This window comes from Manis javanica, chromosome 7, assembly GCF_040802235.1.
Source record: "Manis javanica isolate MJ-LG chromosome 7, MJ_LKY, whole genome shotgun sequence".
Taxonomy (NCBI): Eukaryota; Metazoa; Chordata; class Mammalia; order Pholidota; family Manidae; genus Manis; species Manis javanica.
The window spans coordinates 30231921-30259474 of record NC_133162.1 but is presented as its reverse complement, the minus strand read 5'-3'; the positions used below and the strand labels follow the sequence as shown (position 1 = coordinate 30259474).

At 51.2% G+C, this 27554-nt stretch overlaps 1 protein-coding gene across 2 annotated transcripts; it reads right to left on the bottom strand.

Moving 5' to 3' along the window:
• Positions 1-295: 295 nt before the first annotated feature.
• RRP12 (ribosomal RNA processing 12 homolog) lies at positions 296-26975 on the bottom strand. 2 transcript variants are annotated; one of them, XM_073240601.1, is made up of 35 exons: positions 26182-26975; positions 25426-25655; positions 23037-23120; positions 21875-21951; positions 21185-21290; positions 20885-21001; positions 19726-19864; positions 19494-19621; positions 18542-18640; positions 17800-17891; positions 16024-16135; positions 15716-15813; positions 14410-14524; positions 13260-13402; positions 12930-13051; positions 11968-12032; positions 11715-11877; positions 11094-11248; positions 10760-10827; positions 10105-10198; positions 9208-9366; positions 9009-9089; positions 8686-8791; positions 8358-8465; positions 7684-7841; positions 6178-6269; positions 5847-6008; positions 5554-5726; positions 5190-5321; positions 3626-3675; positions 3276-3533; positions 2217-2289; positions 1549-1616; positions 1154-1236; positions 296-792 (listed from the first exon to the last, which is right to left on the bottom strand). In XM_073240601.1, exons 1-35 carry the CDS (start codon positions 26318-26320, stop codon positions 690-692), a joined length of 4152 nt encoding a protein of 1383 aa, XP_073096702.1. In that variant the 5' UTR covers positions 26321-26975; the 3' UTR covers positions 296-689. The 2 variants fall into 2 exon arrangements, with proteins under 2 accessions (XP_073096702.1, XP_036871605.2); XM_037015710.2 differs by lacking the exon at positions 3276-3533 and having other exon boundaries at positions 26182-26965.
• Positions 26976-27554: the final 579 nt, after the last annotated feature.

Sequence of the window (27554 nt, the reverse complement as noted above, 5' to 3'; positions counted from 1 at the left end):
TCTGAGTCCCTGGTGCTCAATGACAGCTCCACAGACCAGCCCTGGAGCATTCACTGCCTCTCCTGACCCCTAAGTTTCACTTTCTGACTAGGACTGTAAAGTCAAATCAAGGAGACCTCCTGAACCAGTGGGTGAACGTGGGCAAATTCCACAGCCTAACCTGGGGCTTTCATGCTATGCCCTAGACTCGATGCCAGGACTTGGTCAGGAAGGGGTCAAGCCACTGTTGCCAACCACTGGACACTGTTCCTGTCCCTGGAGGGGGCAAGTGGTGAAACACTGTCTCTACAGGTAATTCATGGTGGTGCATGTTTATTCTACATCTGGTCATAGCAAATCTCACATGTCTAGACCACAGAGCCAGGCTGAGTGCCATGTGGCTACAGGCAGCTGGAGGAAACAAGACCGTCCACTCTGAGCAGGAAGCACAGCCACCTTCCTGGCCTATTCAAAGACACTAAGGCCACATTCCCATCTCCCAGCCCCAGGGCCATCTCTAAAGTGTGGTTTCTGTTTGGAGCTCTCAAAGTCCTGCGTGCCTCTCTGGAAGCTAAGCCTTGGTTCCAACAGTCATTCCAAGGCCAAGCTCTGCCAGAGCCTCGAGCCTCTGGAGTTGGTGTCAAGACATCTTGGGGGCTGAGAAGAGGACTTAGGCTAGACCTCAGAGGAGCCCCAGGGACCTTCGGGCTTCAGGGCCGCTGATCCTTTCTGCGGGGTTTATGGCCCACCTGGGACCCCCGCTGGGAAGCCTTCACCAAGCCTTTGAACTGTCCTTGGAGCTTCACCTTCTTCCTGCAGGGACAAGGAAGGGAAGGGTCACATCTCGCTGAGAACAGGAGGTCTTGCTTCCCACGTTAAAAGATGGCCCCCCCCAGCACCAGCAGGAATAGGGGAGAAAGGGTGCTGCCAGGAAGCGGGCAGCACATGACAGGGCAGGCCATGTACTACAGTGTTTAAAAGGGCAGCTCAGCTCAGGTCAACAGTACATGTGGGTACCAACTACATGAAGATGTATGTGAAAAACCAAAAATAAAAAACTAGACGAGACTTGAGCAATTGAGTTGAGAGTTTACTGAGAATGAGGCCTTCCTTTCTATGGAGCCTGGAGCTCTGGCCCTAATGCCACCATCCCAGCCAACCCCGCACACCATACCTGCAGTTGAACTTTGTTCTGTTGAGGGGGATATAGGCATAGGGTTCAAGCCGACCTTTCCTCTTCATGTCACCCTTTGCTTTCTGCGCAGTGAGTGAAACAGAAAAACAGTCAGCTAGAGTGTGGGGTTCCCCTTCCCCCTTCCTCCTTCCCCTGCCCTGGCAGGTCTGTGTCCTCCTTTCCCTTCATTCTCTGCCTTAGGTGGCACCAAGGAGTTCCTGTAGGCCTGGAATGCCACCCAGAAATGGCCCTGAGTGTAAATGCTACCAAGACTGCAGCCTCCATCTGGCTGCACAGAAGTGCCTCTACAGAAGGGTGATGGGCACAGCTGCCCTCATCCTTCCCCAGTGAGTCTGTCTGGGCCACTCCTCCTCGCCCCAACCCACGGCTCTCACCTTGGCCTTGTATTCGGCCCCAGGCGTAGCCTTCTTGGCCACAGGGCGATGGATGCCAGAGCCTCCAGCTAGAGTGAGAACACAGGGACATGAGTCAGACAAACCAGGGCACTCCTTTCTACAGGAGCCTCTGGCCCTCCAGAGGTACAGCAGGAGCTCTGCTCCAAAGGTTTGGGTGCAGGGACTGCCCTCGGGGGAAGGAGGTAGGGTGAGGCAACATAGGTGCCTCTAGCCTTGGTGCCCCTAGCAGCTGCTCTGGGGAGAGCAACAGTCTGGGAGCCCAGAGGGGCAGGCCCGATACTACTACTCCCAACGGCCACCTCCAAGACAGGCCAAAGTGGGCTCCCTAAACTGGCCTGCTCAGCACTGGACGAGAGAGGTAAACACCTCCCAGGAGAAGTGGTGGGTTGCAAACCTCCCAGAGGCATGTGTGGTTGGGGAAAAATATAGGACTCAGGGCCAATTCTCCTAGCCCCCAGGCAGTCTCTCATCCAAGCCCTTCTTGGCCCCCAGCCCAGTCTTGGGTGACACATCAGCCAATCTTTGTTGGTAGCAACTGAGTACAACCAGGCCATGCAACCTTGTGGCTCTGCCTTCAAGTCCCCTGTCCCCTGTCTAATGCAGGTGATAGGGGACAGTGTCCCAACAGAGGAAAGTGGGGGCCTCACCTTGGTACTGAGGGGGCATCTCCAGCTCCTCGTCATCAGCCTCTTTCTGATGCTTGAGCTTCTGATGTTTTTTCTATGAAGCAGCAAGCAAAGGTTGTGAACAAGGGGACATGATCATCCTCATTAATAATAATAGCACAAGCAGTTGTAGCCTGAGTTAGCAGTAAAGGCCCTCTGCCAAGCACTAGATCATCCCCCGCTTACAGATGAGAGAGTAAGTAAGCGTCCAATCACATGGCTAGGGAGCACGGAAGTGAGGCCCCAGCCCAGGTGCTGACTGCAGAGCTCATCTTGGCTGCTTGGCTGCTTGGCTGCTCGGCCAGTCCAGTGAACCCCTACCCAAGAGCTACACCTGCCTATCTGGGGCCCTGACCTCAGCTTAGCTAGGCAACACTGCTATTCAACAGCATCCCACAGTGGGCACCCTACATCAGGGTCTCCAAGACCCAAACCCACTCTCTGACTCCCTAACTCTGATCCTTTATGTCTGGTTATTACCCAGTTCTCCAAACAGAATCCCGCTTGGGTGTAATGCTCTGATAAAGAAGTTCCTCGGGCCCTGGTGGGCAGATGGGCATTTGGTGAGGCATATGGGAATTCATGAATATGGTATTAATGAAAATTGTGATTTGGGAGGAAGTTTATCAGACATGGACTCATGTACTTTCTATGTCCAAACTCATCAAGCTGTCCCAGTAATTCTACCAGATTTACAGATGAGGAACTGAGGCCTTGAGAGAGGTCAGGGAGAAGCCAGGATGGGACTCCAGAGCCTGCATCTGTACTAATAATGTATCAGCATTAATACCAGGGGTACCCAGGAAGGCCGGATGCGCCGGCCAGTCTGAGAAAATGGAGAGAGAAAACTGCTCTAAGATGCCCCAGCAATGCTGTTCACTGGGCTTGGGAAAGGCAGGTGATGGACGGGTGCAGGCTGGGGAGCTGGGAGGCTGTGCTCCATCCGGGGAGGTAGCAAGGGGCTCAGGAAGACGGGAAGGCCAGGGTTCAAGTCCCCAGTTTGCAGCTAAGAACCCCTGTGACCTTGGGCACACTACTTACTTCCTGCAAGTCCTGTCTGGAAATGGGGATGATAGGGTCCCCATGTCCTGGGGGGAGCAGGTGAGGTAACACGTGGGGTCCCTCTGCACTCCACCACAGTGGGTGCCCCAATCCCATGCAGGAGCCTGTCCCAGGGAGCACACAGGCCAGCTGTGGCCCTTCAGCCTGCACAGCACGTGCCCTCAGTGCAGACAATGCTTTCAGCTGGACACCCAGCCACCTCTGAAGGAAGCACTGGGTGCTGCAGAGCTCCCCGCTCTGCAGGGGAGGGGAGGAAGACGGTGTGATGGGCTGTCAGCCCAAGGCTTAGGTGTGAGGGGCCAGGCCCTCATTCAGCAGGAATTACTTACACTCCTGACATCCATGCTTTCCATGAGGTCTGCCATCTCTTCATCCTCCCCTGGAGCCAAAAGGAAGAGAGGCCTATTAAGATTAGCATGTATAATGTGGGGAGGTGGGGGGCAGGGGAGGGCTGTGCAACACAGAGAAGACAAGTAGTGATTCTACAGCATCTTACTACACTGATGGAGAGTGACTGTAATGGGGTATGTGGGGGGGACTTGATCAGAGGGGGAGTCTAGTAAACACAATGTTGCTCATGTAATTGTAGATTAATGATACCAAAATATCTGTATCTATATCTATATCTAATAAATATATACATAAATGGAAGGAGGGAGGGAGGGAGGGAGGAAGGGAGGGAGGAAGGGAGGAAGGAAGAGAGGCCTGTGAGCACTCAGAGTGCCCATTTTCCTGAAGCACATACAAATTACACCTTGCCTCTTCCTGGTTCATCAGGCTAAGGGAGCTGGCAATGCCAGTCCCAGAACACCTGCATCTTCCGAGGGAAGTGAGAGCCCTGAACGCTGCTCCTTTCTCCTTTCCCATCCTAGGCCCCAGGGACAACAGTCCCTGCAGGAAGTGACGGCTCCTCCTCTGAGGTAAATACAGGTCTTTGTGAGACTCTAAGAACACCGAGGCTTTCTGGTAAGTCAGTGATACCCCAGCCCCCAGACATTCTGCTCTGCAGGGAGTACTGCTTCATTCTCCTACTTGAGAATACCCCACCTTTTTTTCCTGTCCTGTATGTGCTGGGTCCTGTGTGGGGATATAAAGTATGATGTGACCCGATGACAAAGCAGCACAGTCACTTTTACACCAAGCACACACATATGCTGCTGCCCGGGTTACCCATTTTGTCTTCACAACAACCCTCTCAAGAGGGTATTGGCATTATACCCATTTCAGAGTGAGGGAACTAAGGCACAGAGAAGTCAAATAAATGTCCACAGTCACACAGCAGGTAAGCTAGGTGCAGAGGACACCAGTCAGGATGCTGTAGTGACTCAAGGCGGTGGGAACCACAAAGAAGAGGAAGGCAGGTAAATCTTAGAAGACACAGGCTTTTGTGACCTACCAGATGATGCATGGAGAGAGGGAGCAGGGAAGACTACATAGGCCTCAAGAGTCGTTATGCGTGAGTGTTCCTGGAATCAGGAAGTTAGGAGCACCTGGCTCTTTCCAACTGTAAATGAGCTTCAGGGTCTCAACCAAATTTATGTTTAAAAAAGTAAATAAATGAAAAGGTGAAGGACGAGAAGAAAAGAAACCCAGTGGAATAGAAGAGAGACCAACAGAGTATACCACATATGGTAGGAGGAAGTACTGCATTTTGAAAGTTCCAACCATCTGAATTACATGTATATTGTATGAATGGCTGGGTTACAACATAAAGAAATTTCCTAATGTGGCCAAAAAGTTTGAGAAAGTTGTCTCAGACACCAGCTCCTTGTATCTGGTTTTACCCATGCTCCCCCAAGAAGTGGTAACTGAATGAACGAAGGAGCAAACAGTGAGCACAGCCCCAGCCCAGGCCAGCAGCAGCTGTGTCCTGAGACGGGTGGGTGGTCCTACCTTTAGCGCCGTCCTCTTCCTCCATCTTGGCGGGGGCCACGTCCTCCTCCTCCCGGATGATCAGCCGGCCATCGGCACTCACCTTGAAGCCATGGTCCTTCTTCTTGCCCTGGCCCAGCCCAGGCCGTGTGGCTGGTGTGGCAGAGTCGGGCAGTGAGGAGGTGGAAGGCCAGGCCTCACCCACTCACACCCTTCATAACTACCAGGCCCAGGCTGTGCCCCAGCAGGCACCTACTGCACTGTGAGGTGCCTATGTGAGGGTGTGGGGTACCCGCTGGCTCCCATGGAAGTCTCCCCCACCGTGGGACCTCGCACCAAGGCAAGTCTGTTTTCTGAGCTCCTGGGCCAGTTGCTTCTTGCTCACCTAGAACTCGCTGGACCACCCTAGGGTCCAGGAAGTTGAGGGGCTCGTCCCCTCCACCGTCCTTCAGCCACACCCGGCTCCTTTGTCGGGTCAGCCTCCGTTGCTCCTTAGCCTGGCTCCTTTCTTCTTCCTCATTGTCCTCATCCTCTGAGTCGGCCAAAATCTCCTCAATGCTAAGGACAGGGAAGCCCCACGTCAGGGTGTTCCCAGGAGAGGCAGGGCTGCTAGCACTGCCCCTGCCTCTTCTGGGATTTGGGGAGACCAGGCCTCCAGGACCCCGCCAAGAGGCTCACCTATCACCTTTGCCCTGGGTGGGCTCTTCCTCTTCCTCCTCCTCCTCTTCCATGGCAGCCTGGTTCAGAACGCGGTGCCTCTTGGCCCGGGCCTCAGCTTTCCGGATGTTAAGCAGGACTTTGTGGTACTCCTCAGGCAGCAGCCCCTTCACCAGCTCAAACCTGAGGGGAACGGAGGGCTGGTGAGGCGCACTGGCCAGAGAGCACTAACCACGGTTAGGAGGGTTGGCCAGAGCCCTTCCAGCCCAGCCAAGCCCCTTCTCTGCAGGCTCCCTTGGGGTACTGGAAACCCTAATCTCCTCCCCTGCTCCTCTGCATTCAGTGCACAGACCCAAACTTGCGGATGAACTTGGTGAACAGGTTCCGAAGCTTCATGCGGAAGTGCCGCCGCATATCATCTGAAAGCTTCCCGATGGCTTCCATCTGCCAGGCAGAGCACCAAGGTTTCAGGGGTGCCCCAACCCTGTCTGCCCTTTGACTGCTGTCCAGACCAGGGACAAAAACAATCAGGCCCTGCAGTAGCGCTGCTCCTGTCCCACCCCTTGGTCCAGTCACGCTTCCAGTCTGGACACCCTCCCATCTTTCCCCTAAACCCTCCTTTGTGACAATCCCAAGCACCACACCAAGATGACAGCTTTAGAGTAATGTGAATGTACTTGGCACCTTATATGCATTATCTCACTGAATCCTTAAAACAACCCAGTCAGGCAGATTCTATCATCATCCCCAATTTATTATAGACAAGGAAACTGAAGAAGAGTTAAGTGGCTGCTAAGTGGCCACAGAGATAGGAGTTACCCTAGGTCTAAGTCCAGGGTGTACACTCTGCCCCCCACACTGCCAGGTTTCTCTTGGTTCATGTCCTTTCTACTGCCCTGTGCTTATCTTAGGCTGTACTGTTTGTTCTCAAGCCTTCATCCAGCCTCGGGGGACCCATGTGTCTCTGGGGGCAGATCTCATATCCTGCAGTGCCTCTTGACGGGGCCAGGGGTTAGGGCCATCAATCCTTTGAAGGGCTTTTACAAGTTCTCAGAACCAGTGATAGTTCACTGCTCTAGCCCTTCTCCTCATCTTTGTTCCCCAGTCAGGCTACTCCTCATCTTTGTTCCCCAGTCAGGCTACAGGCTTTGGAGGGTGGTGGCAGGCTATCCTAATTACCATCTGCCCTTTCTTGCCTTGACCCAAGGCCAGATATGAAGACAAAAGGCAAAGGACAGACCTGGAGTTCTGACTGTGAATCAATCCAGCTGCACATGGGAAACTGAGGCAGTAGATGCAGTGGACAGAGGGTTTGGTTAGTCCCAGCTTACTGTCCACATTATACCCAGCTGGAAGGGGCCAGGGACCCAACAACAGAGGGCTCTTCGAGCCCTTCTACAGCCCAGCAGGGGCATCGGAAGGAGACTCCTCAAACACTGGATGTCAAAATGTAAGAGAAGAAAAAACAGGCGACATGGGGGCCCTGCTGGGGAAGAGCGCAGAGTCTCAGTCCTGAGCTTTGGGTTCTGTTCCCAGCGTTGCTCTCACCAGCACTATGACAGGGGGATATCTCTGGTCTTAGTTTCCCCATTTGTAAAAACCTGAGAACTGATTTTGCCCTGCAGAGCCCTTGCCTCCATGGAGGGGCTGTGGGATGGGGGGTGACAAGGGGCAGCACTGCGCCCCTTCCTCGCCCCCACCAGGCTGCCATTCCCCTGCTGGTCTCTCCCAGGGCCCCTGCATGACCTTCTGTTCTGTAAGGAAGCAGCTAGCTAAACCGTTTTAAATTTGCTGGCTCACTGGGTTCACGCCTATTGCTCAGAGACCATGCTGGGGGAGGGAGAAGAGGAACACTCACCACCAGCTGCACCTGCTTGGCCAGGTGTGACACGTCCATGACAACCACAGCCACCTTGATGAAGCCCAGCGCTGATTTGACCACATCGCGGGTGCGGGAGGCCAGGAGCAGGCACACATTCTCCAGCAGCTGTTCCACTGTGCTGGTCCCCATTAGACCTGTGGTGACCAGAGGGCCACTGTCAGAGACACCAGAACCGCAGCCAGACCCGAGATCCCTGCTAGGTTACAAGAGTAGGAGCTAACGCTTGGGGGACTTGTGTGTGCCTGGCACAGTCCTACTCATTTTGCATGGTGGTGTCCTTTTGACCTTTTGCCACCCTGTGAGGAGGTGCTATTTTTCTCCACCACTTAGAGGGAAGAGAGTGAGGTTCCAATAGGTTTGTAAACTTACTCTAGGTTTCATGTGGTTACTAAGTGGCAGAACCAGGACTAACATCTGGGCATGTGGGACCTAACCGCCACTCTGATACACTCAATGGCAGAACACAGGGCAGCTGTGGGGAGGGAGGAAGGCCAAGCTGAGTAGCAGTTGGAGGGGGGAGGCAGCTGGGCTTGGTTTCAGCTCTTCCTCCCCCATAGGAAATTTCCCCATTCTGGTATGGTAGCTTCTCTGTCCTGACCTTCTAGGCATTTTCCTACCCTGAGGGTTTCCTTCCAAGAAGCAGCATTTACCTTTAAACTCAAAAAGGAGGTGGGTCAGGGCCAGGATGCTGCAGCTGACCATGGTCACAGCACCCACCAGGCCGGGATAGATCAGGACGAGGTAGCGCTGTAGGGCTTCTGGGAGGGCAGAGACCAGGACAAGTGGCACCAGGGCACAGGCTGCACACTGCATCTGGGGCCCACCAGGTAGGGGGATTCCCCGCCTGAGGAGCAGCCTGCCCAGGTGCAGAGCCAGGCAGCTCTCCCTACCTTTTCTTTCACCAGTGGTTTTGAGGGGTGCCTTCCCTAGGCCTGTGAGCATAGCTTCCTCCCCAGTCCCATGTCATCCAGGACTCACCTTCCTGGTTCGGGCCAAACCGAAGGAAAGCACGGCCCATCTCCACGAGCAGGGCAAAAGCGTTCTTCCGAGCGCCCACGGACACCTCCTTGGTACACAGGATCACCTGCCCAGACGGCCCCATGGGCACATATTCCTGAACCGGCCACCCTGGGGTTGATGGCCTGAGGCAGGAGGCAGGTAAGGGCACCCACCACCCCTAGGCAGAGAATGGGACCACTCCTGCCCCCAGTACTGCCCTCCCCCAATCAGGACAGGCCCTCAGGAGCCACACTCCAAGGAACCCCTCAAAACCCAGATATTCCTCACTCTGCACCCCTCACCTCTGGGACGAGCGCAGTGATGAACTCCTCGTGCTCAGCTGAGAGCTTCTTCACAATATGTATGAGGCACTTCAAACGGGGCTGTGGGCCAAGGAGGGAGCATCAGTCAGAACCCCGCAATGCCACCCACTGCTCCCATGGTGGTCCTCTCCTGGGGGTGCCCACCCTGCCCTGGGAGGGGCAGCCCTGGAGTCCTCACCCTCTTGGCAGGTGAGGAAGTGCTCCGCAGCGAGTCCAGTAAGGTCATCTTTAGGTCCTCCAGGTGGCTCTGCACGAAGCGGGCTCCAGGGCCCTGCGGGCTGGCGCACACCTCCTCCAGCACACGGTAGGCCTTTTTCTGTACCCCATGGGCCTTGCTCTGGGAGATTACGTGGTGAGTGGGGATGGGTGAGGAAGGCGGGCTGAAGGTCCTCCACCTGTCCATCCATTCACTACCCTCCTCCTGTCCAGCAACATTCACAATGGCCAGCCCTGGAGGGGATTCAGAGAAGCGGCCCCCCTCCTGCAGCCCATGTGGTCTGACAAGAAGGCTGGTGGAGTCTGGACAGTGAGAGGCTAACCGTGCCAGGCAAGGGATGCTGCAGGGAGTGAGATCAAGTCAGCCTTGCCTCACTACACTCACCCCCTCAGTAACGCTCACCGCACACTATAAACTCCAGTGCCTGGGATGCATCAAGGCCTGCATGCCTCTCTCTCTAGCTGGAGCACTCTCCTCTCTCCTTCCTTACCTAACTCCTTGCTGTTGCAAAGGAGCACTCTGTCACTGCATCCAGGGCACCTCTCCTGAGGTCAGCAGCCCTGCCCTGGACTTCAGTGTCCACCTGCATCTTCCACCCCGTATACTCCTCACACTGTTGGGAAACTGCCTATTACACTGCTGCCATAGTGGCAGCTTTCCCGAGGTCACTAGGGCCTGAGTTTTGCCTGGCCACACCTACATACATTCTAAACAGAGCACAAAGGCAGCCACTCCACAAGAAAGCAGATGGGGACCTGATCCTGGGCAGCAGCAAGGGATGGAAATGCTCCTGCCTTTTTAAGCAGCCCCCTTCTTTCCGAGTGTGGTCATGTGGGACTTGCAGGCTCCACGGCTCACCTCCAGGTACGGTCGGATGGTGGAGTACAGCTTGCTGATGGCGGCTTCATCAGCGTGAGGAGCCAGGGCCACCACCAGGTCCAGGACAGACAATCTGCTCAGAGGCAGGAGACCAAGGAGGGGCTTAGTGGGGCGTAGAGCAGGGCGCAGACTACCAGTGCTTATGTCTACTGTGTTCCAGGGAGGCAAGAGAAGTCAGAGTGAGCAGAACAAGGTGCCTCCAAGGAGCCAGTGAATAATCACTGCTTGCATCTAAGTTAGCACTCATAAGGTAACACACACTGTTCCAGGTGCCTAATGTGTTAACCCCTTCAATCCTCACAGCGGCCCTGTTACAGATACTATCATCATCAAGCCCGTTTTACCCATGAGGACATAGAGGCACAAAGGAGCTAAGGAACTGTCCAAAGTCACACAGCTGGTAAGTGATGGAGCTGGGATTTGAACCCAGGCAGTGTGTTTCCGAGGTTCTCATCCTTCCCTAGCCAGGTGTAATGCCTCTCCAGGAAGACAGAGCCAGTCAGACCTCATGGTAGAGCAAGGACATTCACTATCTCAAGACTTTCCTAAATAATTCTAGAGAGATTCCACAGGGCTTCTGCTAGACATGTCTTCTAGCTCCCTGGGCTGCCCCAGCTCTAGTGAAGCCTTTTACCTGGTAAAGGCAGAACTAGCAGGGTCGAGCACCTTCTCACTGGCTTTTTCCAGGAAACCATTCACCAACTGGCAGCCACCATGGGATGAGAAGGAGGGAGTTGATGAAGAAATACAGATGAGCAGTGGGTCACAGAATCAACACCCTCTTCCCTCCTGCCCACCATTTGGAAGCCTCCAGCCCAGCTCAGGCCAACCAGCCACACTGGTATCCGGTCCCCTGTTCCCCAGGCGACAGAGGCCCAGGTGAGCCCTGGTGAGTACGGCCTTCCCAACAAACATAACCCAACACTCACCCACCTCAGAGTATTCCTCCCTGCCTTCCGCCAGCTCACCTGCGGGTCAGTAATGGTGAGGTAAGCTTTGATGGTTTCTAGCACAGGCCGGCGAGGGGCTGGGGTGTCTCCAGCTGCAACAGGCTGCCCATACAGGTTGAAGAGGATGGGCAGAAAGTTCTTGGCAAAGCGGCTCACTTCGGCACGGTCGGCCTCTGGCAGGAGGACCAAAATTCGCATGAAAGGGGCAGGAGTTGACCCCACCTCAAAGGCTACTAGGGCTGCAGCCCAGAGGCATCATTTTGGAGGACCCATGACAGGACCTGGAGTCACGGGCTCGGGACTTCTGGGGAACAGGAGTCAATGAGGGCAGATTACCGAGAACTAAGTGCCACCATGGTCTGTGCTTCCCCATGGCTCCTGACCTGGGGGGTCAACCAAGTGTCAGCCTTTAACACTGACCGGGTAACCCTCAGCATCTGTCAGCACACTGAAGCAAAGAGCAAAGGGGTAGTTTTCAGTGTCCTACTAACTCCTGAGGTCCCCTCAGAGGCCTCAGGCCCTTGCAGAGGATAAGCTATAGTTCAGGCAGTGAGCCACAACAGGCCACGGCAGGGGGTCAGGACCCATGCTGTTGCAGCCATCATCCTAGCAGCCCCCCAAGCCAGAGGCCACACGCACCTGCCTCACAGCCCTTGGCAATAAGGGTGCGAAGGGCCTGGCACACAGTGACCCTCAAGTCTGGGCGCTCGCAGATAGCTGTGCCCAGTGTCCGTGCCAGCCCTCTGAAGGACGCAGCCACATCTGTGGGCTTTGTGCAGAACCCAGGCAGGAGGGTCCAGATCTGGGGAGTGAGGGGACAGTAAAGGAGAGTGACGCCCAGCAACTCATGACCCCGCACTATCCAACCCCATCCCACCAATTGACCCCTTACCTGCCACTGGAGTGTGTCATAGATCTTAGACTCCACTGTGCTACCCGCCTGGGCCAGGTCCATTGCTGGAGTGTGACACAAGGACACAGCATGACCCTGGGCACCCTCCTAGCCCAGCAGGCCTGATTTTTACCAAAACCAACAGTCCAATGATGATAGGAATTGGGTGACTACCCCTCCCCATAAACTGAAGTATTTGTTCATTCTGAAAAACTGTAAGACTATAAAACAGAGGATGCCTCCCCATAATCTTGCTCCCAATGGATAGCCAGTTTCTTCTATTTTTTTAAACACATGCAGACTTTTGAAAACATAAGTAGTATTTTATACTGTTCTAAAACCTTGTTCTGAAACCTTGTTTTACTTGACAAAGTTGGTGACACTTTTTGAGCAATTTCTACATGGCAGCCTGTGTAATGTTCACTTATGTGATTATTTCATTTAACCTTCACAATGTCACAATTATGACCCCCCTTTTACAGATGAGAAATAGACCCAGAGTTGAATAAACTTGCCCAATGTTTCCAAAATGTGGAGTGGCTAAGCTGAGATCTGAATCTAATCTGTTCAACTCACCATCTACTAAACAGGCCCACTTTCTTTCTTCACGATGACCACAACATGTCCATAGTGGGGTTTTACCATCATGGACTTAACGAGGACCCAACTGAGGGACATGTAAGCTGTGTCAGACTTTTTGCTAAGAACATCTCTGCATAGATATAAACTGGTGTGTACTTATGCCCCAAATACTTCAAACTGGTCTAATTATGTCCCTACTGGGAGAGGCGGCCAATGTCTGCCTGCCACAGGGCAGGGTCCTATAATGGGGCAGGGAAGCAGGGTACTGAATGCCTCGCCAAGCCTCAGAGCAGGGGGACACTGCTGAATGCCCTAGGACTGGGGGTGCTGCATGAGGAGACCTTCCAGCTCAGGTTCCAGGGCTGAAGTGGGGCCCATACCTTTGCTCTTCAGAGTGGTAGCCAGGGGCAAGAAGTAGGTAGTGAAGAAACCAAGTCGTGTTTCCCGGACATGGTCCCGGATGACGGGCAGCAGCCAGCTCCGTGGGAAATCCAGAGTCTCTCTGGGAGAAGGTAGGGAGGGCCCGGTGGGGAAGAGATGGTGGCTTGGAGGGCAGCACACCCAGAAGTGCATCCCCCACTCTGGCCTCTCCCGCTGATTGCCACATGGCATAGGGAAAGTTGCCCCAAGGCAGAGACGCCCCCCCTGAGGAAAAGCAAGCTGTTTGCTCTCCTGGGGCTCACAGGGAAGCCAAGCAGGGTCACACTTACTCAGAGCCGTCAATTTCCAGAGGCACAGCCCCTAAAATCACCTCGGGTCCCATGCTGGCCACCGCGGCCCCCACAGCCTGGTCTAGAGCTGCTGTGTGGGGGAAGTGCGGGGAGAGCCGCAGGTCACACAGGGACTGGAGGCACTGGAGCAGAGAGAGAGAGAGATTAAGAGATTATACATTGAGATGTGCTCCCAGGGCAGGCACCACAGCTGAGTTCTCTCCAAGAGGATGAGGCCAAGAGCAAGGACCCAGGCGACACACTCTAGGTCAGAGGTCACAAACCGATAACCAAATTTAAACAACTGATGTGTTTGACCCCTCCCCCAATGCCCCAGGATTTTTAAAAATTTTGTATTCATTAATAACATGTAAAAAATCAGAAAATTTTATATACAAATGTAGATTTCGTTTATCTTGAAAAATGGGAAGAAAGGTCTGGCAAAGGCAGACTCACACAGAACAATTAGCAAATTAGAAGGCACTGAGGAGCGGTTGCTTCTTGAGAGCTGTCACCCTCTGGTTCACCACAGCCCTGCAGAGCCCCACGGAGAATCTCACTCCTCAGAACTGTCTAGACTCTCACAGGAAGCCAAGTTTGCCAACCTAATCTATTAGGGCCCAGGCCAGGCTTCTGGAGGAAGGCTGGCTCCTTTCATCCAACCAGCCATGGGGACAGTCCACGGAAAGGGCCGCGTGACACTGGGAGCTGCCCCACCTGCAGATGCAGGGGTCTGCGGCCCGTCCTCAGGCCCCTGCCCTCTCCCAGAGCTGGGGAGGACCCCTAGCTGATCCCTGATCCTTAAATGTACTCTGGGCTATAGAAACCTCTCTGGAATCTAGGGTTGCTTAAAATACTGTAATCACTCATTACAGAAAATGAAGAGAATTAGAAATTCAAAGAAAACAGGAGTGAAAGAATCACACTGGTTCCCTATTCAAAACCATCAACTTCAACCAGGACTAGTGAGCAGGTAGAGGGGAGAGGGCCTGCCCCTCTTCTTGTTTCTCCCACATTGGCCCAGTGACCTTCCTGGGCACACAGTCCTGGGGGAGGGGGAGTAAAGTGCAGAGATAATGCACAGGCCCGTGAGGAGCCCACAGTCCAACAGCACCACCTCCTTCCCTGGCCCAGCAGCTCCAAAGCTCACCTTCTTCATCACAGGATGAGCCTGCCTCCCACATGCCTTGAAGAAGACACACAGCAGCTGCAGCACGGAGCTCCACGCTGCATGGAATTTGTATGTCAGGCCCTCCTCCACTGCCCTGTCAAGAGAGCAGGCAGTCAGGGCCATGGTCATGCTCACCAGGGCCCCAACCAGGAAGTCCATGACTGGTCAGGAAAGGTGGGGCCCAGGAAAGGCCGAGGAGGAAGAACTAGTACCTACAAAATGTCCCCTGTGCTAGGAGTTTAATTTATGTGATCCTGGCGTTTAAAGAAAAATCTATGAGGTAGGCTATTTGTTTCATCTTCAGACAGGGAAAAGGAGGCTCAGAGAGATGAAATAACCTGCCACAGTCACCCTGCTAATGGCTAATCTGGGCTTGCAAAGCCCGAGCTTTGTCACCGTCCCTGCTTCCTCAGTCTGACCTGAGATGGAATGGCAGGGTAGCAACAGGTGGTCTGGGAAGTGGCAGAAAGTTGCAGCTTGTGGGCTGGGCTGGCTAGCTGCTGGCCCCTCCAGCCTATGCACCCTTGGTGGGCTCCACCTCCCAGTGTAGCCCCCTAGAGATTTTAGGCAAAAAAGGCCAACAGGGGTGAGAGTGGGAAAAGAGGTGAGCTAGGGGTAGGGCAGCTCTGTTCCTAAATTGTTCATCCCAGATCTAGTCACAGGAAACAGGCCTATTTCCTCACGAGAGCCATGCCCCAAGCGCCACACCTGGAGCTGACAGACCAGGGAGAAACACAAAGGATCCCCGCCCTTTTCTTGGGACACCTGTGTGCTTGGTGCTCTGAGGCACCTCACTGCCTGCTGGGAGGCGAGGGTGGTCAGTGCCCATATCTGCATGGATTCTCGCCTAAGCATTGAGGCAGCACAGCACATGAGCAAGGGCGGACTGTGTGGTCAGGCTGTCACTTTCTAGTTGGTGACCTCAGCTTGTGCACTGGTAAAATGAAGGTCAGTATCTATCTCCAAGGACCGACCCTAAGGACCATCAGCAGTTTCTACTGAGTGCTTTACTATGTGCCAGACACTGTCTGAGAACTGTACACATCACCTCATTTAATCCTTATCTCTGTTAGCAACTCTGATGAGGACCCTGAGGGACCAAGAGGTGGAGGAAATGTCCCAGAGTCCATGCTCATGAGCACCACGTGACGGCACCTACGTGGGGCCAGCACTCAAACTGACAGCTGCTGCTCTGGCAGTGAAAGTGAGAGGGGCCTCTGTCATTACAAGGAACTTTCAAGAAGGTACACTTTATCCCTTCCTATTTCAGATGCTACAGTCTTACCTGAACATCTTGGCAATGTACTGGGCAGGGCCTGAGGCCGAGAAGGTCACGGAGCCAATGCTGGCCATGTGAGGAGTCACACCTTCCTTCAGAATCTCCTGCAAAAAGAGGCCATGGCTGTTTGGGCACAAGATGGCCCCCCAGTGCCACTCAGCCCTCCCAGGTAACTGCTTCCTGAAGCTTCTAAGAAGCCCATCCCCATCCCTAGAACACAGCTGGAGGTCTGGAGCAAGTTCTGGGAGACAGGGCAGCCAGCATAACCTCATGCACTCTCTGCTTCCCCCACTAAAGCTGGGAGTTCTGCATACCTGGAGGCTCTGAGTGGCAGCTGTCACCACCTGCGAGTGGGCAGACAGAAGGCAGGTCATCGCAGTTCCAAAAAAGCGAGGGAAGTGGCCCAGCCCCAGGTCCCACTGCAGCCTGTCAATATAAAAGACTTTGATGGTGCCAGGGCTTGGCCCTTGGGAACCCAGGTGGCCCAGGTCTGGCAATGGTCACTGATCTGCAGGGCTCTACAAGGCCCTTCTGGTGGCAATTTTTTTAAAGTGCTGTTGTTTAAGTAATAGCTATGTGTGGCAAAAAATTCATACATGTCTTCAGACTATAAAATGAAGAGCATGCCTTCCCTACAACTTTCTCCCAGGCTGACCCTCGGATGCACTTCCCAGAGGAAAATCAAGATTAAGTTTCTCAAATACTGTTCCATAAGTTTTTACACACATATAAAATAACATTTGCTAGCATTTATGTAATACTTATCATATTCCAAGCACTGATATAACACGCATTAACTCATTTAAACTGGGATTAACTTCCATTACAATTCCCATTTTATCAATGAGGAACTGAGGCACAGAAAAGTCAGGTAATTTTTGCCCACCCAGAGGGGGTGTGGGTGTGTCCAGAATTCACACCCTGGTAGTTTGGCTCCATAATAGGCAAATAATCACACCATCTATCCTATTCTGTACCTTACGTTTTTCTCAGTATATCTTAGAAGTCTTTCCATATCAGTGTGCACACATCTAATTTCTAACAGCTAACTTACTAATTTCTAACAGCTGTGTAATATTTCACTGTTTGTATTTAACTATTCCCCTCCTGGGCTGTTTCTAGTTTTTTTTTGTTTTTTGCCATTATCTATAGTGCTACAACAAACATCCTGGGACACGGACTGTGGCACAGCTGTGACAGCGACAGCCCTCCTATGTAGTAAATCCTGAGAAGTAGGGAATGAGGTTATTTTGCCATTTTCCAGCACCTCCAGAAAAAAGGTGGACAGTGCAGAAAAAAGGACATGTGTCTGGCAGATACAGGCTGGAGATCTGGCTTTGCTCCATGGCAGCTGCCTGACCAGCTAACACATTTTCAGAATGGGCCAGGACCTTCCTCATGCGGTGGTTGTGATCAGTGGGATGAAAAGCAGCAAAGCACTCAGCCCAGTGCCTGAGAGAGAGCAGGCCAAGGGGAACCCTTCCGTGGGGGGAGGACAGACGTTGTGTGGTGGAGCCTGGGCAGCCTTGGAGACCCTTGGTTCAGGCTAAATGCAAGTCACAACTGATATACTTATTTTCTTCTCAGGCTTATTCTGGAAAAGTGGAATTATCAAGCAACCACTATTAAGTGGTCAAGCTCAACTATGAGTGTTACAACAGAGACACAAAGCAGAAACTGAGTTTGCGAGACTATGACTCCCCAAGGGAACCATTAACCCAGGGGGGCGCGGCGCGGAGCCACAGAGAGGGGATGTCCTGAGAAGGAAACCAATTGCACAAGATGACAGCCAGGGGGTGACACGAATCAGGTTGGAACTTGGGCCCCAGCCCGGGTGTGGTGCTCTCAGCATGTCTTGTCACCCCACACAGCTGGCTGGTAAATGCTCTGGCAAGAAAGGCATTGGCCTGGCTAATGGAGGCTGTAGGATCTTGCTCCATCCTCCATGAACAGCAGAGCTGGTCTTCAGCACGCTTGACAGAGAAATGCTGCCACCCTCTCTCCAGCTCCTGGTTCCTGTCCCTCTCATCTGCACTGCAGAACAGGTAGCCTGGCTGGAGGACCTGGGACATCCTCCGCAATGTCCCTACCTGACCAGGTTGATGTGGGCTTTCTCCATGACCTTAAGCCAGGCCAGCAGGGGCTGTAAGTCATTCTCGCTGGGAACATAGTCATATAAGGCCTAGAAGCAGGACAGGGAAGAGGAAGGTGAAGCAAGTGCATTCAGCAGTAGCCTAACGACAATGACCTCTCTCCATCCCGACACCAGCATGTTCAGTGACAGAGCTGCACACGCAGCCCCAGAACTCACAGCCCCTTAGCCTTCCCAGCTCCTGCCTTTCCAAACTCCATGAAGCCTCTTCCAGTCTGTTTTTATGGGAGAAGAGTCTCTAGAAGCAGTCAAGTAAAACTTGGGTCACATGACCCTTTGTGAACCTGACAAAGGCCATGGAACCCTTCTCTGGAAAAATGCACATGGGCACAAACACACACATTTTGCAAACAATTTTGGGAAGCATTTATGTTCCTTTCCCCCAGATCCATCGAAGGATCCCTAAAGTTGACAGCCACTGCTCAAGGTATCTGTTAACACCATGAGACTATGATGAAATAGTTTAACTACCACTAGGTCAAGAATCAGGGTCCCCAGCTTCCATGGACACTGAAGTAGCTTTGGTGGCCAGTCTCCCAGCTGCCCACCTCCTTTTGGCCTACCTACTGGCCGCCTCCACTGTGGCAGCCCAGCCTGGTCCATTCCACCTCACTCTGTAATCAAGTAACAGTGCCCCCCACTTCACTGACCCTCCCTTACCCCCCACCACCAGGCCTCACCGTGATGATCTGGGCATTGAGCTCTGCTGACAGGGTACCTGGGCCAGGCTTGGCATGGAAAAGGCTGTGAAAGGCCTGCATGGCACAGGCTGTCACCAACTGGAGAGGACACACAGGCTTAGTAGGGAGCCACAAAGCCCAGGGCTGTACAGGGCTCCTCAACCTCCCACTGGCCTACCAGTGGGCTAGTGAGGAGACCTGGGCCCCTGACTTCAGACATGCTCCCCATACCCGGACACAGAGAGGACTGTCACTTTAGTAAATCTTGGCAGTCACCAAAAAATTTTTTAATGATTCAAATAAAGACAGTGGAGAAACACGAACAAAATGTTTTTAATATAAAGAGCTAAAAAAGCACATTATAAATTGTTTGTATACTATAATTATGGCTGTATGTTCACATGTTTTTATGTATGTTTATCCAATGAGAAAACTTCTGAAAGGATACACAGCAAGTTGTTTTAAGTGGCTTTTTTCCTTTTAAACAGTGGGAGTGTTATTTACATAATAAATATTTAAAAATATGTATGTGAACAAACACAAGAAGAGAATATATAAAGATGAAGAGAATTGTGCTAGGATGGCAGAAATGGACAGGATTGTTTTTATGTACCTTTGAGGTCACTACACTGATTTGCTAGTGGGCAAAAGAAGAAAAAAGAACTGCCGCCGTGGCTGGAGTGGAGCTCCAGGCTGGGAGAGGACTGATGCTTTGCCAGCCCTCACGGTGCCACCCTCACTCTGCCCCGACCTCTGAGGCCAGGCCCTCGCTGGACCAGATGGCCCTGTCTAGCCGGCACCAGGAGGAGATGGCGTCCTTGGTTGTAGCACCAGCAGGGTTGGGGCAGGGAGGCCCCGGGCCCCGAGCACCAGCACTGTGGGCCTGGGTCTGAAGCTGCGTGTCCCCACCCGTGGCATGTCCCCGCCTGCTGGCTCTCAGGCCTGAGCTCACCACATGGCTCAAGGTCATGACCCTGAGGAGAGTCTCACTGCAGCTCTTCACCAGGCCTTCCGGGAAGCAGGGCAGCAGGTCCTGCAGCAGCGTCAGCAGGTGCAGTGTGGTAGTGGCCTCTTTGGAGCCTGGCAGAAAGAAGGGAGCTGAGACTCCAGCCCACACTCAGCAGCCCTGCCCTCCCCCACTGGCTTCTGCCCCCACCCACCCTGCCCTCCACCTGGCTCCCTACCTCCAGATTTCTCAATCTCCTGGATGCAGAACTTGGCAGTGGAAATGGCAGCAGGGTGATGGGCAGGGGTCTTTTCACTAAACATGAATTCACTGCCCTTGAGGACAGAGCACACTCCATGCTGGGCAGCCTTCCGGATCTGAGGGGCAAGGAGAGTAGGGAAAGGGCTGTGTGTGTACAGACTGCGGAGCTGAGGAGTAAGATAAACCTCAGCTCCAACCCTGCTCTCCTAACTCACCCAACAGCCTTCAGCAAGTCAACTACTGAATCTCTAAGTTTCCACGTTCTCATCTTTACAGCAGGGATTCAGTCGTTCACTCAGTCACCCACCCAGCAATAAATACCAAGTGCCCATCAAGTCAGTCACTATTCTTGGTGCTGCCAATTCGGCAACAAACAGAGCAAATGACTCACATGATACTTAGGAGGCAGAAAATAAACAAATGTGCGCCAAAAGGCAAAAGAACTTTGCAGATAATAAAGCGGGGGTTGCTACTTTTTATACGGTGCTCAGGGAAGTCACTCCAGTGAAGTGACATTTCAGCAGACACCTGAAGAAAGTGAGGGGAAGACCACATGAATACACAGGGAAGGAGGCGGAGCCCACCAGGGAGAAAAGCACTTAGCACACATGGACTCCTATGACATGAGCACTATTCTGTGCTCCCGCTCTCAATTTCAGGAGGAAACAGGAGTGGCCCACCACTATTTACTGAGCACCTGCTATAAGCCAGGAACTGCACCAGGCTTATGAAGAACACTGAAGTCTCCCCACCCACTTGCAGTAAGTTTGGTATTATTATTCCTCTTTTACAGCTAAACCAAGTAACTTGCCCAAAGTCACAGTATAAGCAGTGAATCCAGAATCCACTTGAGGTCTATGAGACTCCAAAGCGCTGCCCTATCTCCCCTCCCACCCTCCTGCCACTGTAGCTAAACTAATGAGGCCCTGACTAAGGAGGCAGCAGAGACTGGGCAAGGCCTGACAGGGAACCTCCTACCTGTCTAGAGCTAAGCACCTGAGGCCTCAGGGGCAGGAAGCAGCTCTGGGCAAGTCTAGTACTCAGGGCAGCCTCCCCAGCCCACCCGGGCAGCCCGGCCAGCCCAGCCTACTGGAGTGGCTGGCCCCTCCCATATTCAGGGGGCCCAGCAGCCTCACCTTGGGCTTGGCATGCACAGTGAAGCTCAGCAGCCCGTGGTACACCTGCAAGGTCACAGGGTAGCTCCAGGCCTCCAGGTCCTGCTTCCGCAGAAGGGTGGCCAGGCAGGACAGGACCTTGAGACAAGAGTCAGAGTCTCTCAGCCAGGTGGAAAAAGAGCCCAGGTTCTCAATGACTCCAGAAAATCCCGAAGGATCTGTCTGAAGGTCCACAGAGTGCCTAAGCGCCTCCGAGGGAGCATACAAGCTTCAACCAAATCAGATGGGCTCTGGAAGATGGCACAAAGACAAAACACTAACCCATCGGAGGGCAGAGGTAGAACCAATGCTGGCCTGGGCTGACATGATATCCATGAAGGCTTTGGAGGTATCAGAAAACTTCCTGATGAGCACAGGGCTGGGTACGCTGTGGGGAGAGAACAGAGAAGGTCGGAACCCGAGGGGTCTCCTAGAGCGGCTGGGGCAGCCCTGGCCCTGGTCTGAAGGAGGGAGCTGGACAGAGGGAGGCAGTGCTGGCCCAGTCACTCACTCAGTGAGTGAGCAATGGTCAGGACAGAAGCTCACCCTCGTGACACCCAGTTCAAGTGTCCCTGCCATGGCACCCGAGCTCCCCACCTCCCTGTTCTCCTCTGCCCATTCTCTGTACTGCCTAGAGATGGGCCCTTAGAAGCTCACCCCAATCCACCCTCTACCTACTTCCCAGCTGACTGCAGGCCTCCAGGGATCCTGGCACCTACATTCCTCCCCACTCTCCTGCCCACTCACTGCACCAGGCCTGCTCCCTCCCAGGCACCAGCACTCACACCCTGTCCCCTAACATCCCAAGCCACCCTGGAAGCCTGATAATGAAGAATGCCACCTGATACATAAGTATCCTCCTGTTCTTTTTAACAAGTCCAAGTCCTGGTGCTCCCATCCATCTGTAGATTCTGTAGAGAGATTCTCCCCTCTACAAAAAGATTTGGGGTTCAGAGAGCAGCCAGGACTCACCGCTTCAGGACAAGGTTCAGCAGGTAAGCAACAGCAGCCAGAGACTCTGGGGATTCCACCGCTTCCATTGTTGTCATCTGAGGACCACATCACAGGGTGTGGATGGGAAATGTGTCATATGGGAAAATGGAGTCTGGGGGCACCATGTGCACAGCACAGTACTCATGACTAAGAACCCTCCTGTCAGAGGTTCAAATCCCAACTCTGCCACTGTGTGACTTTGGACTAGCAACTTAACCTTTCTATGATTCAGTTTCCTCATTTATAAAATAGGGATAAATGGTTGTGGAGTTTAACTGAATTAATATATGTGAAACACTTAGTGTCTGGCACATGACAAAAACAGTATGTTGCCATCTAATTTACTTCATTATTCTAGATCAGAGGTTTGAAAACTTTTTCTGGAAAGGGCCAAGTAATAAATATTTTAGGCTTTGCAGGCTACATATGGTCACTGTTGCATATTCTCCTGCACTGCATATTATCCTTTAAAAATGTAAAAGCCATCCTTAGCTCTCAGGCTGTTACAGGCCTTGGGTCAGTTATGCCCATGGGCTGTAGTCTGCCAACCCCTGTTCTAAAGAAGTGCTTCTCAAACTCTTACACCCTTAAAATTGAGGATTCCCCAGAGAGGTTTTGTTTACATAGGTTATATCTACTGGTACTTACCATAAATGTGTGCCATAAAAATTAAAAGTGAGAAAATTTTCAAATATAAAAATATACAAGCACAAGTCCATTAACTGTCAAAATAATGTCATCAGACATCATGTTACTTTTGGAAAACTCCATGGTGTGCTCATGAGGCCACAAGAGTGAAAAAGGTAAATGATGTGCTAGTATTATTATGGAAATAAGTTTGATCTAGGACCTTGGGAACCCCAGACCACATTTCGAAAACCATTTTTCTAGAGGATCCCCTGGGCCTAACTCAGGTAGTTCCATGGATCAAAGGCAGGGGAGGCGGAACCAGAGTAGTGGGTTTTTATAAGAACAATGTAATAAATGCCACCAGCCTTACTAAGCCACCTGAGAATGACTGAAGCATTCACCTGTTCAAGGTTGTCCTACCCAATTTCCACACGTCAGGGGCACCCCCTTCCCTCTACAGGTGGAATAACCTGCTCCTCTGAGTACCCACCCCCAAGTCATACCCACTCACCAGTGCAGCAAAGTACTCAGTCTCTGTCTCCTTCCCTCCTTGGGAGCGAATCACCTCGGTTACAGCAGCCAGAACAGCACAGATCTGCGCATGAGGGAGAAGGCACCTGTGACATCTATTTTAGATCTAACCCTACCGCAGGGTAGCCTCTTTTCCTTGCTCCTTAATAAATTAATCTCCTGGCAAGGCCTAGTGATAGACAAGATGAGCTGCCTTCAGAGCCAGGGTATACACCACAAGGCCTAGCAAACAGGAAGACTCAGACATATTTGCCAAAACCCCATCTCTACGACTCTATGTCTTACTGAAATACCTGCACAAAATTGTAAACATTTACGTACAGGTGTGTTCACCAGAGCAACAAACTGGAACAACCAAGCAGCCAACAACAAGGGATTAATAAAGTACTATTATTAAGAAATAAATGATAGATTCAAATGCTACTTAACTATTGAAAAGAATGAGGACCAACTCGGTATCAACTTAGAAATACTGTTCAGTGGGGAAAAAAAGTTGCAGAACAGTGTAAATGAAATATAATCAGTAAACCTTAACAAAACACGGGTAAAAAATATACAAAAAAGTCTAGAACAGTAATGTTAATTATAGCCTATTGAGTACTTGAAACGTGGCCAGTGTGACTGAGGAACTTAATCTTTAATTTTTAAATTTTAGTTAAATTTAAAAACAAACACTTGATCCCATTATTGGAAAACACAGATTTTGAACAATTGGGTATATGAATTTACTGTTGCAACTAAGTTTTATGAACTCAAAATACAAATTAAGTATGTCTAATGAAGATTTAGCATCCAAATGGAGAGGTAAGGATAAAATACTGCTAGATTTTGAAGATGTAATATGCTACAACTAATATAAAACATCTTATTTTTTATATTAATTACATGTTGAAATGATCTTTTGGGTATATGGATTAAATAAAACACATTATTAAGACTAATTCCACTTGCTTTTTACCTTTTTTAGTGTGGCTACTAGATAATTAAAAATGACATATATAGTAGTATGGGGAGATGCACTATGTCCCGCTATCAGTAACTACCATGAAGGAGTTAAGTTGAGAGAACAGTTTTCAAGTTTTATTCTACTTACATCACAGGTACCATTTATAATTTGACATTTTTCATTTAAATATTGAAATATGAATGCATATAATTTTTAAGTATTAATAAGAGGAAATGAAATTTAGTTCTTGTTAGATACAATATTTCTAATATTTTCTATTTATTTCACATTAATTTACCAACAGATGTTCCTTGAAAATACTCTATGTAAAAAGTTCTGTGTTAACATGGATGGAGCTAGAGGATATTATGTCCAGTGAAATAAACCAGGCAGAGAAAGACACATATCAAGTGATTTCACTCATTTGTGGAGAATAACAACAAAGCAAAACTGAAGGAACAAAACAGCAGCAGACTCACAGACTCTAAGAAGGGACTAGTGGTTACCAAAGGGGAGGGGAGAGGGAGGTTGGTAGGGACGGAGGGAGAAGCGGACTGAGGGGCATTATGATTGCACAGGGTCCAGGGAGGGTCACAGGGAAGACAGTGTAGCACAGAGAAGACAAGTAATAACTCTGTGACATCTTACTACACCGGTGGACAGTGACTATGGTGGGGTGTGTGGGGGGGACTCTATAATATGGATGAATGTAGTAACCACAATGTTGCTCATGTGAAACCTTCATAAGATTGTGTATCAATGATACCTTAATAAAAAAATAGGTAATAACTTGTTATTTTTATAAAAAGAGAAGCTCATTATAAAAAATTATAATACAGAACATTCAAATCACCTAGAGTTTCACCATCAATAAATAAATAATTATCATTTGTTTAACACCATTATCACATAAATGTCATGTAAATGTTATATAAATGCTTTTTTCCACTTGGCATAAATTCCCTGGAGATTCATCCAAGCTTTTGCATGTATCAAGAGCTTATTACTTTTTATCACTGAATATTCTATGGATATATCACAGGTTTAGTCACTCATTCAAGGACATCTGGGTTGTTTCCATTTTTTTGCTATTACAAGTAAAGCTGCTGTGAACTATTATGAGGAGAAAAAAAAGAAGTTCTGTGTTAGGCATAGCTGACAAGAGAAATGTTTGGAAAATATTTCTACCCTGAAGGGCTTTACACATGAGCAGGAGAGATTTTATAAAAAGCAGAAAGTGGAACCTGCCCTCGGAAAGGTAATAAGTAGGGGACGCACTCGTATTACAAAAGATGGGACAGATGACACATCATCCAGAAATACCAGCTGATGTTAGCCCACTGCAGTCAGCCAGCGCTGAAGAAAATAAATAGTGGGAGTCTGGCCCCTCCACACTATCCCAGGCCCTCTTGATCCCTCCTACCTCTTTGTGGGCAGCCGAGTTGGACTCCCAGAAACGCTGCACTTTGCTGAAGGTGACGTTTGTGCAGTCGGAGAGGCCGCTCAGGAAGGTGGTCGAGGACTTCTCCGTGAGAGCCGGCACCACCTCTTCTTCTATGGCAGTCTCGGGGGCTTCGCTCCCGCCCGGGCGCAGGGACCCCGACTGCAGCTCATTATGCAACTTCACTGCATCAACTGTCAGGTCGCTCTTACCTGAAAACCGGAGGTACAAGGTAAGGCCCCCTCTTTAACCTGAAACTCCTTTTGGCCGAAAGAACAAGAATCACCGGTATGAAACAAACCAGCCGAGTCCAGGACCCCAACCCCAAGAGCCTGAATTCCGCACATGGCCTGCCTCTTAAGCCCATTCTACTTCTCGAACTCAAAACCAGAAAGCGAACCCTCCAGGTCAAAGTTTCTGCTTCCCTGTTACGATGGCAAAGCGTCGGTGGATGCCGGCTGGCGACTGCACTCAGAGACTTGGGAAATAAACGGAAATGAAAGCGCTTTGCAAAGAGCCTGCCGAAGTTAATTCTAGCTAAGAGTCCCAAATCATATCCGTGCTACCCTAGACAAGTCACTGCCCTACGGTGGTCTCGATTTCCGCGTGCTAAATAGGGAGGGTGGGGCCTTTAGGCTGCAGATAGGAAGGTCTACAAAGTGAAAGACCCAATGCCTGGGGTCCGAACTTCCGAGAACCCGGCCGCCGCCGGCCGCGCCCGGGTCTCGATCCTGCTACCTGAGGGCCGGCTGAAGAAGCGGCTGCGGGCGGCATGGCGGTGGCGGCAGATGGCGGGGTTGCTGTCGCTGCTATGGCCTTTCTTCCAGCGCTTCAACTTTGCCGAGACACCAGAGGGCAACTTCCCCGAGCGACCCATGTTGACTACGCCGGTACCGAGCTTAAAGGACCAGCTTCTTGGGACCTAGAAACACGAGCATGACGAGCAGGACCCACATGCGTCTGAAGCCGACTTTACTGCCTCTTCCTCCTGCGTAACTTCCGGATTTGAGTGAGTTAGTACGGCGAAAGAGTCAACATCCGGTCTTAGCTTTCTTCCAGGCTCGGGCTCCGAGGAGATCCGTTGTTAGGGAGGAAGTTCTGTTGCTAGGGAGTCCCCAGGACCCCTCCAGGCCCACGATTCTTGGCCAAAGGAGGGAGCTTTATAAAATTAGATTCCTTTGGAGGTTGAAAAGCAAACGTACGTTTATATTATTTTTTAAAATCTAGTATCAAAAGTAAAGCATAGAAACAAATTCATTTGAGAGTCAAAACCTGGCCAGATCTTAAAGAGTGGAAATCAGTTTGGCCTGAAAAGAGAAAAAAAGCAGCCAGTGATGCTCTAAACACAGCTATTTTCATTTAGTAAACTGGATACCCAATTGCTAAACTGTCCTTGCCTTATTACCACACTCAATCCCCTCTTCTCCTAATTCCACATCAGATCTGCAACCAATTCAGAGCAGATTTCCACTCCCCTGCCATCCTCCCCAAAATCCTTTAGTCAGATCTCAAAGCTTGCAAAAGATGCCTCCCTCCCGTCTCTTGCAGCTCAGCATATCAAGATTCCTCCAGAATTCCCTTCCTCATTTTGAATCAATAAATCTGATTTTGCCAGATTATGGCTTGATCCTGGTGGGTTTCGGCTGGTAAGGCCAAAAGGGAGTTCACACTTACAATATAATGAGTCATAATGTTGTGGGCAGCTGCATCTGGGTAGGTCTCCCTCTGTGCACTAGGTGAAGCACTAGGAGAAGCTTCAACCTGGATGGCAGAGAGTTCTTGACTCTGAATTAGAAAGAATTCTTGGAGCAGGTCGGAGGAGTGTAGGTAAGGAAGGAATTCATTAAAGCAAGAGTAGCAGGGAATGTCTGCTGCCCAGGCAGCAGAGAGCAAGGAAGAGCAGAGAGATGAAAGAGAAGCTCATTGAACTTCCCGGCATGGGAAGAATCCCTTGCTCATTCCTAAAGTCACGATGTCCAGTGTCCACTTGGATCTGCAAGGCATGGGAACCAAGTCTCTACTACTCTAGGATTTGGGGGAGCTGCAGAGCACTGGATGGAGTGAGATTATGTTCTGAGAACTTCTTAAAGGCAAAGAAAGGAGATTTTTAG